The sequence below is a fragment of the Pipistrellus hanaki genome (genome assembly GCF_964339955.1).
Source record: "Pipistrellus hanaki genome assembly, chromosome: 2".
NCBI classification, from domain to species: Eukaryota; Metazoa; Chordata; class Mammalia; order Chiroptera; family Vespertilionidae; genus Pipistrellus; species Pipistrellus hanaki.
The window spans coordinates 166,252,865-166,266,463 of NC_140504.1; the positions used below are offsets into that span (position 1 = coordinate 166,252,865).

Genomic DNA, 13,599 nt, shown 5'->3' on the forward strand with positions numbered 1-13,599 from the left:
TTGACCAAGACAGTGTTTCAGATTATTCTGATTATTCTGATAGCAATTTAGAAAATAGATTGGAGGCAGGGCAGTCAACTGAAGGCTGCTGCACTAGGTTTAGATGAGTGAAAACTGGTGCAGCCTGAGTGCAGGCAGGGGAAGTGGAGCTGGGAAGGAAAGCCCACTGAGACTTGGTCCCTTCTCCGCACGCCCCCAGTGCCTGGCTTCACCTCTCTGCAGCATGTACCTGGGTTCCTCAGTCTACACACACCCTGAGGGTAATGCCCTTCCTTCTTTATTCCTCTGCCCCTGAGAGAAACCCTACAGAAAAAGTTAGGAAAAGTTAGCAGGAAAAGTTAGCTGATTTCCCCTCCGTCACTCTGTCCTTTCAATCGCAGTACTCAGAAGTGTTGGTGCACTGGTGCATCTGCTTATCACAGCCCTGGGCCTGGCATACAGAAGGAGTAAGAGGCACTTGACCACAAGAGGAATTTAGCACACTCAAATAATAACAACATAGTGTAGGTGCATAGAATTTTAAGATTCTGGATCTAGGCCTGGCCAGTTGCTCAGTAGAGTGTCCGCCCTCAGACTGAAGGATCCCATGTTCAATTCCAGTCAAGGGCATGTGCCTTGATCTCAGGCTTGATCCCTGGCCCAGGAGGCAACCAATAGATGTGTTTCTCTCACCTCAATGTTTCTCTCTGTGTGTCCCTCCCCATCCCTTCCACTCTCTCTAAGAATCAGTGGGGAAAAATATCCCATGGGTGAGGGTTAACAAAAAACAAACAAATAAACAACAACAACAAAACACACACCCACATACAAAGATTCTGAGTGTAGAGAAACCAGTTTTGGCCCTGTAAAGACCACAAAATTCAATACCATGAGCCCCTACTAGCAGGCTGGACTGCAGCTAGATAACAGTAAGCTCTCACTTTCACAACCTGTTCGGCAGATAAATAAGAGTGAGTCAGGAAAGACCACAGTCCAAAGGTAAGTCAAGTCTTGTGTTACGTTGACTCCCCACGGAGAAGGCAAGCTCCTTTGAGATTTCCTTGGGAAAATGACAACTGAAGGGGGAAGGGCCAGGCGTGTGGGCTCTGCAGGACGGAGGCTGGTAGGAGAAGAAGAAGAAGATCAGAATGGACTTGAAAACCAAACCAAAACTGTCCTCTGGCTCGAAACTTGTCTTGAACTTTCTGCTTCATGAACAGTTCTCTCACTGCCTTTCATTCTCCTCCTGCTGCTGTGTGGCTGACAGGGACATCAACTACTTTACACGGGAGACTGCTAAGTGGGGGCCTAGCACTGGGAGACCTGGGCTCCAAGTCTGGCTTCATCACTGATTAACTGCACACTGAAGGCAGGTCTCTGAGCCTCATCTATAAAATGGAAATAATAAGAGTGATCTCTGCCATCAGAGTCACAGGAAGAATCCTCAGATAATGCGCAGGCACATACATGGCGAGACTGTCAGAAAGGGTGGATTTGTTTTTTCCCCCTTGAACTGAAATCAGTTTGGCAAGAAAAGGGCGAGGCCCTAGGATCTGACACACACTAAAACCACAGCGAAAAAGATCACGAAGGGGGGTGGGGGGATACAGAGCTCCATGGCATTGGCTTTGACATTTCCTGGAGGAAGAGGTACACTTGCAGGTGGCTCTGGGTTGGCCTAGGCCAATATTCAGTAACACACTTCTCACCAAAATCCATACATTGGCTCCCAAACTGCCTCTGAAACCATGCTGCAGTGCCAGACGGGGTTCAGTCACTCATAGCTGATTCACAAACATAAGGCGGTTCTGTTTCCCCATTCATACCCCCCAACCCCGAGGGCTCACCTCTCACATTTGGTGCCACAACACGGTGGTACTTACATCTGGGAGATGCGGAAGGCAAGCTCTTTAAGATGATGTCACTGCAAACAGCTCTCAAGAGCCACCACAGTCAAGTCAATTTGGGGTTTCAAGGCACACAAGAGAGCTTTTCCTGCATAAATGACTTCCCAAACCCACCCTGGCACTCCCCCCAGGATAGTGGGCTCCAATTTAAAAATTAACCAGCTGACTGGAATTCAAACTGTGGTCCGCCAACCTCAAGTTGTTGGTTTCTTTCTTTCTTCTTTTCTCCTCCCAAGAAAAAAAAATCTGAAGAGAGTCAGGAAAGTGCTTTGCAACTCACTTTGCTCAAACTGGAGCCCTGCCTCTCCTCTGGATATATTCTGCCAATTTCCAGGTGTTGCCTAGATATTTTTTAATAACCCCAGATATTTATCAGCATTCCAACTTAGAGGATGAATTGCCTATAGATTCATGAGGTATGCTCCTCAGACCAATAACAACTGTACACGTGTCTTACTTATGCAGGCTTCCATTGATTTTTAAAATCAGACTCAGTGGCCTAAGCCGCCTCTGAGCGGTGCCTGAAGAGCCAAGCGCAGGGTTAGTGTTTGTTGAATGAATAAATGGATGAATGAACACACTAACCGAGGAAAGCAGCTCTTACTTACTAACGCGCACACATACTCCTGACCCCCAACCCACATCACTTCCCGTCCCCAGGCCCTTCCAGACCTAGGAGTCTAAGGCAGCCACCGAGAAGCAAGCTTTCTTTGCAAAGGCAAGCTAAGGTTACAACCTAGTTACAACTTCCTCAGGTCTACACTCTTGGGGAATTAGCTCCTAATCCCTTCCCTCAGGTAATTAAAAGCAAGTAAACAGACAAAATAAAAGTTAATCAGCCACAAAGGTTTCCCTTTTCTACACACTTCCCCTCATTCTGCTTTTCTGGCCTCAGGTATCCCCAGGTGCTGAGTGGATCTACACCCCTGTGCCCCAGATTTGTCCTGGAGATGGTGAGCATACAGTCTGCCAAAAGGGCCCTGACCAATTAGTTTCCGGTTTTGCTCCCCTCCTCAAGGCCTGCAAACCTCCATCCCGGAGGCAACAGGAGCTGGTGGGAAGGGAACAAGAGGGAGCCAGAGCTAGGATCTCCTGCTAATTGGCCTTGGAACCCTGGGCAAGTCACTTCTCTGTTTCCTTGTCTTCCAAATGTAAATACAACGTACACTGGATTCCTCTGTTAGGCCAAATGAGAGAAGGCAACGAAAGTTGGAAAATATAGGAATGGTCTCAAACCTACAAAATACTAGCAATATCTCAATATCTTCAGTTAGTTCCTAACTTCTGGTTTTCCCTTCCAAGCGGAGGGTGGCTAACGTTCTCTGCCCGCTCAAAGGTGCACACTCCTCACCAGCAACAGCTAAGAGGCTGGGCCCCAAAACAGAAGTGATACTTCGCTTCTCCTCTCACATCTATGCGCAAGCCTCTAACAGCTCGCTGGGGAAGAGCGTCCACTTACTTCTCTTCACAAAGGGAAAGGTGCTGAGCGTGGCAGAAGGAACCTGGGGTGGGAGGTTGAAGTGGCAGCTTCTGGTGCTATCCCTACTGAGTCTCAGTATCCTCATCTGTCGAATGGGAAGGAAGCCACCTGCCTTGTCTGTGTTGCAGGATCCTGGGGAAGTAGGAATGGGAGGCCCACATCGTATCCTGACCTAGAAATGCTTTCCTGGCCCTGGGCTCTCATCAGGGAGCCTTCCAGGAGATTCAAAGGGGGTGTGGAGGCTGAGGGATGCTGAGAGTCACTATCTTCTTACCTCCACCACCTGGCAAGCGAGAGGCCCAGGGGAGCACGGTGTGCCCAGTGATCAAGGCCTCCTCATCCCGTCCAGTGATGGCCCGGACTGGACAAGGGTGTCATAGCTTCCCTGGGGGAAGAGGGACTCCCACTTGGAAGAGTCTGACAACATCCACCTTGCTTCCTCATTCCCAGATGGTAGCAAGGGCCTTAAGGGGGAGGGAGACAGAGAGCTAGAAAACTTACGGAGACGGGGGAGCAGAGAGAAGGAACTGGGTGAGAGGTAAAGAGAAGGTGAGAGACAGAAAGGAACGCACAAACTGGCACTGGCAGGGAGAGAAAGGGAAAGTGAAGAGCCAGCAGAATAGAAACAGAAAGGAGGACAGACACGGAGAGACGAAGACAGACTGACAGCGCGGGAGTGTCGGGGAGAAGGGGAAGACAAAGGGAACCATCCGGTATTTTTAACTGGTCTGGCCTTTTAGAGATACTCTGTTCCCCCCCAAAGGAAAGCCTACGGGTCAGGAGGAGGAGGCTTGAGCGAGCAGCGGCTCACCCCAACCTCCAGTCTCCATCCAGCTCCCGGTCCCGGCCCCCGCCCGGGTCCCCCGTCCCCCCCTTATCGCCCCCCCCTCCCCCCAAGCCAGTTTGCTCACCTGCCAGCGCCAGGATCTGGGCCTTGTGCAGCAGCAGCGCACCCCAGTCGCGAGGGGCGCGCGGGGGGCTCTCGGGCCCGGCGCCCAGCTCCTCGGGGCCCCGGTACACCGCGTACACCTTCTGGTTGTCAAAATCCAGACGCGAGCGGGGGCTGAAGTCGCGCACGCACGACACGGGCAGCGCGTAGCAGACGTTGTCCTCCAGGAACCGCACAAAGGCGTACATGGTGGGCGCGGGGCGGGCCCGGCGGCGCGGAGGTGGGGACCCGGCGGCGGGGGCGCGAGCCGCGCGGCCGGGCCGGGGGCGGGGGGCGGGGGGCGGCTCCCCGGGCCGGGGGTCCCCCCACTGTTATTGTTCCTGAAAGCTGCGCTCTGCCAATCGGCTGCTCTGGCCTGGGCGCGGAAAAGAGAGGGAGGGGAAAGGGGGGCGGGGGGCTGACGAGGGGGTTTGGAAGCGCGCTGCCACTCGCGAAGTCAGACCCGAGCAATCACAGCCGGAGTGCGTCTCCAGGAGGGAGGGGAAAGGGCAGAGATTGAATTGCAATAACGATGATGTTGATGATGATAATAATAATAATAATAATAATAATAGCATTGCAGAAAATAATGCGTTAACTAAAAGTCGCGTTTGGGAAGGATTATGTGGCTTCAACAATCGCACCGCAAAACAAACTGCATTACAACAAAAACCGGCATTGCAAAGGGGAGGCGAGACTGCGATAGAATGAATGTGGCACGCGCGGGGAAGGGGGTGGGGGGCGCGGGCAATCTTGTTTGGATCTCTAACTGTAAACTTGCACTTGCAATGGAGCAGAATTTTAGTGTTTCAAATAATTTTGGCCACTCCTCTCAAAAAAAGTTCACTTTTTTTTTTTTTTTTTTTTTTTTTTTGCAAAACTGCCAACTCCTGCTGTGGGGAGGGTCAGTCCCCCAGAAAAGTTCCCCCAGAGCTGTCAAACTAGTTCTGACCAGTACTGGGGCTTATCTGGGATTTCCAGTTAGACCAGCTGGCTGGTGTAGGCAAAGGTTTCTTGTGGGCTGCTCTCAGCCAGGGCTGCCGGGGTGCCTCTGCAGTCTCCTTCCATCAGAGCACCCTTCTCTGAACTGGGCAGGACCAGTTGGAATGAAGTGGGAAATGCAGGGGTATTCTGAGGAAGGCAAGATCAGGGCTGGCTGGCATTTAGGGAGCACCTTAAAAAGTTCAGGAATGGGTCTCTGGGATAGCAGTCTTTGGTCTGTCCCTATTATCTCAGGCCTAAGAGATCCTGGAGGGTTTTTGGTCTTCCCAGTCAGGCCATGGACACCAGCTGGAAGAGCGTGACTGGGCTCCATATTCATAAAAACCCCATCTCACATCAAAGGGGGTCAGTATCCTTTCACTGACGCCTCTGTGAGGGTGGATTTTGTATCACATATGGCTACTTATCTCTCAGAAGTAATTAGTGCCCAGCTCAGACCTGGCACTTGGTAGGGACTCACTGAATTTTGGGTGAATAATAAATAGAACTCAAGTTAGACATCGTATCAGAACTTGCCAAAATTAGGTCACTATATGAATAATACACCTTTCTTGTCCTCAAAACCCTTATAATCTGGTCAAGTATTTATGTCATATATATATATATATATATATATATATATATATATATATTTTAATTCATCTTAATAAACTCAACCTATAAAAATAAATGCACTAAAACATTGTTTCTTAATAGTGGTGGGTGGCTTTACTTTCTTTTGTGTTTTATACCTGTACATTTGTATTTATTTTCCAGAGTAAGCAGGTATGACTTTATAATCAGAAAACATTAAACATTACTCTTTTAAAAGCGCTGTGCTCACCTTTAAGATCAAATATACGGATGATAAAGTAGAAAAACCAAATCCCCAAACTATCTTACTGTGATTTCGGAAATACATTATACAGATGAACCCCATCAACACACACCTCCCAGATCCAAATGTACAGGCCAAGCTCCTTTAACTAAGCCCTGGTGTGTACGTGGTGCCAGTCAGACATGCTCACAAGTTGTCCTGATGCAGATGTTGGCCCTATGTAGCCCCACACACTTGTGGTAAGAAGAAGGCCACTCTATTGTTCCATCAGGTTTATATTCGTAATTAGTATTTCTTTGGACTAATCTTAAGTGAGTTTTTATTTTAATAATACACTCCTATGGTTATCAAGGAAAAGTAATGTGTAGCAGGACTTCTGACAATTCATGAGACGGATCATGCAGAATTGGCCAAATTTAATGAAGGTCCATGGAGCTCTAAACTATTCATATGTTTGCAAAGTAATTTCAAGTAGCACCATGCCCAACCGCCTATCCCATCTAAATGAGGGTGACCCCTAAATATATTACTAGACTCATCTCCTACCACCTTCCTAGACACAGTGTACCCCAGACACCTTAAACTATTGGATATTTCCCAAGCTAGCATGTTTTATGAGGTCCCAAGCCTTTGTGCTTGCTCTGCCCACATCCTGGGAAGTATTTCCTCCTGGAGTGCACGGTGACCTTAGCGTCCCCTGCAGACCACCTCAAGTGCCATCTTCACTGTGAAGCCTTTTTAAACCACTGCCTCTCCTCAAGCACAGGCAGTCTTTTTCTACTATCCTGTCCCAGAACCTTTTATTTTCCTGCATTAGAACGAGTTATTTGAGAGGTGACAGAAAGGCTGAGTAATTTCCACATCCCAGGTTCCTCCCACATGGCTGGGAAGTAAATGCTTAAAGAATGAATGCATTAAATAAAGACACAAAGAACACAGATAGGAAGCCTTTTGCATGGTTTCTTTTGAAACTCTGTCCATTTCGGAGTTGGAGTGTAATCCCAGCTCTGTCTTTCCCACTCTCAGCGACCACAGGACAGAACCCTGATTCCACTCCTTGTAACACAGGCACATTCATGAACGTAATAAATACCACTGCACCCTCAAGTTCAAACAAATTCCCCACCCGAGTCAGTGTAAATAATTCTCACAAGGAGGCAGTTCCATTTCCCAAGAACCCAGGAAGAAAAGAACAAACAATGAAATGAATGCCAACAGAGTAAACACAGACTCAAATGTTTTGCATGTAGGTGCGTAGAATGGATTCTAGAGGAGGACCGACAGATACAGGACACTCCAAGAAACACCCTGGGACAGCCTCAGAGCAACCAAGAGTTTCTGTTTCCTGGGTGACTCTCACAGCCAGCCTTTTACCATAACATAGCTTCAAGGAGAGCCTACTAAGTGCTTCCGCTGCCTTAGAGAAAACCATCAGAGTACCTCTTTGATCTGGAGCCCACAGCCCCAGGCCTTACACGTACCAGAAACTCAAGACATTGGTGATTTATGATTGGCAAGTAAAGACAGTTCAAAAGAACAGATTTCAGAGGTGGTTAAAAATGTCAATTGCAACCAAATTGTAATTGAATCCTCTCTTCAGTACCCCTGCCAAATGGTCATCCAGGTTCCTCTGATTGAGTTCTAATGTCCGGAAGTTGACTGCCACCCCTTAACTTTGGGAAACTACTGATAGACTATTAGAAGGGCCTTTCTTACTTACACTGAGGTGGAATCTTACATCTTGTAGCTGCCAGACTAGTTTCACCACCAACAGTTTCATGTCAGCCCTTCAGATATGGGAAAACTTGGGATCCTCTCTCCTTAGGATCTTTTTTTTTTTTTTTTTTTTTAATCTTTACCAGACGAGTGAGGATATATTTTTCTTGGATATATATATATATATATATATATATATATATATATATATATATATATATTGCTTTTTAGAGAGAATGGAAAGGACTGTGGGGAAGCGGGGGGGTGGGGGGGGGAGTGAGAGAGAGAGGAACATTAACGTGAGAGAGACACATCAATTGGTTGCCCCCTGCTCACATCCTGACTGGGACAGGGATTGAACCTGCAACAGACGTATATGCCCTTGGCCAGGCTCTCTCCTTAAGATCTTGTCTGTTTTCAGCCCAGACATTTTCACCCCCTTCATCTATCTCTCCTCATATGACCTGGATTCAGTGATGATAACTGTGGTAACTACTTTTCCTCCAAAGCATACTATAAACCTGGCATGCCAGACACCAAGTATATACGATCTCAATTAATTTCACACTGAACCCTTGAAATATGCCTCAACTCCATGACAGAGTTAAGAAAACTGAGACTTATGGCAAAGCAGTTTGGTTCTGGGGAGTCCTGGAAGGTTTGGGGTCATATTTGAGAGCTTGTTTGGAGGTTCTAGCAGGAAAGTACAACTACTCATATACCCTTGACTGAAGATCGGTGTGGTCCTCTCCTCTGGGGGGAAGGTCACCCACTTCGACAGAGTGCACAGCTTCAGGAGAGATGTAAATGGGTGAGGGAGGAAGGGGAAGCTCGCCTAGCCAGCCAGATCAGGCAAATCAACCCTGGCAACAATGGGGTGACAGATGTCAAAGCCAGATCATCCTCACATCCCATACTTGCATTTAGACAGACTAGAAGCCATGTGAAGGAAGGTTTAGAGGGGAGGCAAAACTGGGGAGTGGGAGGACTACGGTGAAGCTGACTGTGCTCTCCCTGGCCCTCCCCTAACTCCCTCTTTCTGTGGACCAAATGTGCTTTGCTTCTCATCCAAGTTATTTTAATGGAGCAGAAAATGTACACATCTGGGGCAGCTTTGCAACTGCAACTCCATTGTGCTTTCCTGTTGTGTTTTGCAGAGCCTTGGGTTAATGTCAAGCTCCTTCAGTTCAGCCAGCTGAAGCATGTTCAGTGGCAGCAGAGGGGACTTGTGTTTCATATTACTGCACGGAATTCTCAATGTACTTTGCAAAACTATTTTAAGGAGACCTGGGTTCTGTGCATTTTTAAAGCAATTGGAGCGTGTCTTTTCAACCTCCCTGCTAATGATTGACCACATTTTTTCATGATTTTGTTTCTTTTTTCCCCCTGTGATATTTAATTTGACTTTTCAAGTATTTGCTTTTAATTTTTTAAATTTATTTTAAAGAATTTTGCCCAAAAAAGTAACTTGTTGTGCAATAATCTCAGGACCACTGTCTTCTTGGGTGAGTTTAAGGAGACATGCTGATACCTGGTTAGGAGGATCTGGAACTGTTGGGAGGTCCATGGTGGGAATTACCCTGAGCTGCATGCTATCAACTCAAAGCTAAGGCATCAACCCATGTGGTCCCCTGATTATGAAGTCTGGCTAAGTCTGGTTGTGGGGCTTTGGGCAGGGGGAAGAAAGGAGCAGCAGAGAGGAAGAAGGCAGGAAAGGGAGAAGTTGTATGTTGAATACAGGCTCAGAGGCCAGTGCACATCACCTGGAGTTAGAGGGAGTGCCAGCTGGTCATGCACGTGACAGCTTGGAGGCCTAAAGTAATGGGGGCTTTGGACTAAGACCAGGGCTTCAATCCTGACTTTGCCTCATCTTTGCTGTGACTTCAGGCAAGACAGTTCACCTCCTTGAGTCTCAGTTTTCTTACCTGTAAAATGGGAATATTGTAACATATCTTCTGAAGGTGTTGTAAGAATCGGGACAGAAAGTTTTGACCCTCCTTGAGTATCAGGTCCACTTGAGCTTAAAAAAATAATCCGCTCTGTTGAGCACCTCTGAGTTAGAAGGTTTTAGGAAACATGCTAGTCATATAGGAAATGCTTGACAAAGCATAGATATTATTATTTTCAGGGAAAATACACAGGCCCCGAAATGATTCTGAAGTACAATTTCTTCATCTCAAACATGACATACTAATGTGAAATGAAGATAGTGTATTGTAATGTCAGCCCCTGGATCCAAATCCTGGCCCAATGAGCAAGACCTATCTTTACTAAGTTTGTGGTCACAGACAAGTCTCTTAATCTCTCCAATACTCACTTTCTTTATGGGAATCTTTTTTTTTTTTTTTTTTTTTTTTAAGAGAAGTAAGCCTTTATTTCCTTGTTTCTCAAATAGTTGGCTGAGCTGGTTGCTTTTTGGTAATTAATCAAAGAAACCAAATCCCATATCCTCGTCCGACTCCTCCGACTCTTCCTTTGCTTCCACCTTGGCTGGGGCTGCGGCAGCAGCAGGAGCAGCAGTGGTGGCAGCGGCCGCAGGGGCTGCAGCCACAAAAGCAGATGGATCAGCCAAGAAGGATCACCTTTTCAGCAAGTGGGAAGGTGTACTCAGTCTCCACAGACAAAGCCAGAACTCGCTTGTACCCGTTGATGATAGAATGGGGCACTGACGCAACAGTCGGATAACCAATCTGAAGGCACACGCTGGCAACATTGCGGACACCCTCCAGGAAGCGGAAATGCAGAGTTTCCTCGGTGATGTCAAGCACTTCCGGGTTGTAGATGCTGCCATTGTCAAACACCTGCTGGATGATCAGCCCAAAGGAGAAGGGGGAGATGTTCAGCATGTTCAGCAGTGTGGCTTCGCTGGCTCCCACTTTGTCTCCAGTCTTAATCAGCTGCACATCACTCAGGATTTCAATGGTGCCCCTGGAGATTTTAGTGGTGATGCCCAAAGCCTGGAAGAAGGAGGTCTTCTCTGGCCCCAGACCCGTGTTCTGGGCTGGCACAGTGACTTCACACGGGGCAATGGCACCAGCACAGGCAGCAGCTGGCACCTTGTTGGCCAGCAGCATGTCCCTGATCTCAGTGAGGTCCTCCTTGGTGAACACAAAGCCCATGTTCCCCCGGATGTGAGGCAGTAGTTTCTCCAGGGCGGGGTTGTTCTCCAGGTGTCCTCGGATGGCCTTGCGCATCATGGTGTTCTTACCCATCAGCACCACCGTCTTCCTGCGGAGGGACATGCGGATCTGCTGCATCTGCTTGGAGCCCACGTTGTCTGCTCCCACAATGAAGCATTTTGGATAATCATCCAGGAGTTGGATGATCTTGAGGAAGTAGTTGGACTTCCAGGTCGCCCTGTCTTCCCTGGGCATCACGGCGGTGCGTCAACGATTGCCACGCAGGGTTTAAAGACGATGTCACTCCCACGAGGGCGCCTGGCGAGAGCTATGGGAATCTTAATACATATGACTTTATAGGGTTGTTCTGAGGATTAAGTGAAATAATCCATGTAAAATGCTTGCTTAGCACAGCAACTAGCACATGGTGAGCTCTCAATTAAAGATAGTTTTTATTATTGTTTTTATCATGATTATTATAGTTATTATTAGGAGAGTTCTTATACCTATGAGGAGAGCAGGATGCCCAATAAATGTTTATTGAGTCAAATTGAACATCACGAGCTGAACAACACTGATAATTATGCAACAAACACAGAGAGCCTTAAAAGAGAGCCTGTGGGCACAGATCATGGTCACTTTCAGATCTTACATATTCAAGAGCCTCTGAGGCTACTTGCCTTGTCTAAACTTGCAGCAAACACTTCCAAGATATTGTGTTTGGAACTACAAACACAAGTCATTATTTCAAACTGATTTTGTTGAGTATTTTCTCAGAAAAATATAAAAACCTTTGTGCATTATATAAAACTAGAGGCCTGGTGCACGAATTCATGCATGGGAGGGGTCTGGCCGTCCTGCCCCAATTGTGGCCGATTGGGACTAGCTGGCCAGGGGGGGAGGGATGCGTAAGGTCAGCCCCATCCCTAATCGGAGTATGGGGGGGTGATGATCAGCGATGGGTTGGTGGGGGAAGGGAGGTTGGCAGGTTGGCCCTGCCCCCATCAAGCCAGTTGGCCAGCCGCAGTGTACATCATAGCAACTGGTCATTACAGTCGTTCCAGCCATTCCAGTCGCTTGGCTTTTCTCTTATAAAATCAACTTATTCTGTTATTTTTCTCAGATGAAAATGCCACTTTCTCAGGAGAGTCCTCCCTGTCTTCCTCCTCCCATTTAGGCTAGGTCAGGTCCCCGACACATATTTCTACAGCTCCTTACATTACTCTTCATGGAGTTTATCATAGTATGTAATATAAGTTTAGTCTATTATTGACTGTCTTTGGTTCTAGATATAAAATTCCACTGGAAAAAAGACCCCATCTGATTTTCTCACTGTCATATCCTGGCACCTTGCCTGGCACATGGGAGACTCTAAGCAAATAGGTGTTGAATGAGTGTGTGTCTGAAACATAGACCCTAGAACACAGAAAAGCCCACAAAGTTGAGGAGTAATGGGTGTCCCAACAGCTTTATTTTGTCCCTCTGTGTCTCACCTTCCACTTGTGAGTGTACAAGTTTCTCCATCCCCACCATGTCTGGCTTCCACAACCTGGGCCCCAAACCAATCAAAGTCCTTTTTGTAGTTTTCACTTAGCACCACTAGACAGGTTGACATTTTCAAAATGTTTATCTGAATATCAAGAGAGAACAAAATGGAAATAATTATAGAAAAATGCACATAGCAGAAAAAGTCAGGTTGACAGTCACCCATGGTTGGCATACTAATACCAATAATAATATCATAGTATCAGGAACCTCACTGACAGTCTATGGTCCTCCCAGAAACAGGATGATTCCACCTCATCCTACAAAGCTAGACTTCCTCTTTACCTTGCTGTTGGCTAGAAATCATCGACTCTCCAATCCCTTACTCAGAGTGATCGCTGCCTCATCTTAGTCTTCTGGTGATTTCAACATTACTTGGGAGGTATCAGGGCGGCCGACCTTCCTTCAGACCACTTGCTAACTCTCTGGTTATCTCTGCTCAGCTCCAGCACCCCATAGCTCAGAATGTCTGCCTTTTACAGGTTTTCACAGAGCCAGAGTACATCCCCGCATGGTAATTCACTCTTAGGCTTTTACTTGATAACTCTGAGCTTTGTGTTCTAGGTAAGAGGCATGAAAGAGAACACTCATTCAGAGTTAAATCATCTTAGAAGTACCCAGAAAGCCATAAACAACTCTGATTTTCTTAAGACTGTCTGTCTCCTATCTATGCCACAAATTCAGTGCCAAATCAGAGAAAGTGAATGAAAATGGAACTAACAATTCCTGATTTCCATGATAGAAACTGGACTGGTTGCCTTACATATTAGCTCCTTTAATCTTTTCAAAACACCTCACGAGGCTTGTACTATTCTCTCTACTTTTATGATGAGGGAACTAAGACTTAGAGAGGAGATAGAAGTTGTTAACAGTCATATGGAGAAGACTTGAACTTTGGCTTCATGATCCGAAGCCTGGGTATGGAGGGCTATGTGGATAGGCCCTTATACAGGGTCTCTTAAAGCAACAAGCCAATGAATTGACTGTGGATAGTAATTACTGCACTGCTCTCCTTTTCCTCAGAGGTTTGACTCCCCTTTTAGAAATATGAGAACTGGATCTTATGGGAAAGTCCAACATCTATTATTCTAAGCACCCCTAGCTTG

The 13,599-nt window shown here is 47.0% G+C and overlaps 3 protein-coding genes across 6 annotated transcripts in view; all 3 read right to left on the bottom strand.

Moving 5' to 3' along the window:
• The window catches only part of BEND5 (BEN domain containing 5), a 49,139-nt gene extending 44,451 nt beyond the window's left edge, over window positions 1–4,688 (bottom strand). For 2 of the 4 annotated variants that reach the window (XM_084872919.1, XM_084872918.1), the window contains exon 1: window positions 4,278–4,358. Coding sequence is in view for 1 of the 4 variants with exons in the window: in XM_084872916.1 (XP_084729042.1) it covers window positions 4,278–4,503 (226 nt within the window). In the remaining 3 variants the exon portion in view is untranslated. Of the gene's footprint in view, window positions 1–4,277 lie in introns of all 4 variants that reach the window. The other 2 variants (XM_084872916.1, XM_084872917.1) reach the window with 2 other exon arrangements.
• The window catches only part of AGBL4 (AGBL carboxypeptidase 4), an 892,605-nt gene that overhangs the window by 199,433 nt on the left and 679,573 nt on the right, over window positions 1–13,599 (bottom strand). The window lies entirely within an intron of this gene.
• LOC311616707 (large ribosomal subunit protein uL10-like) lies at window positions 10,177–11,223 on the bottom strand. The gene is given in 2 exon segments (XM_084872392.1): window positions 10,177–10,408; window positions 10,410–11,223. Coding segments are annotated over 2 exon segments (951 nt in total). The 5' UTR covers window positions 11,204–11,223; the 3' UTR covers window positions 10,177–10,251.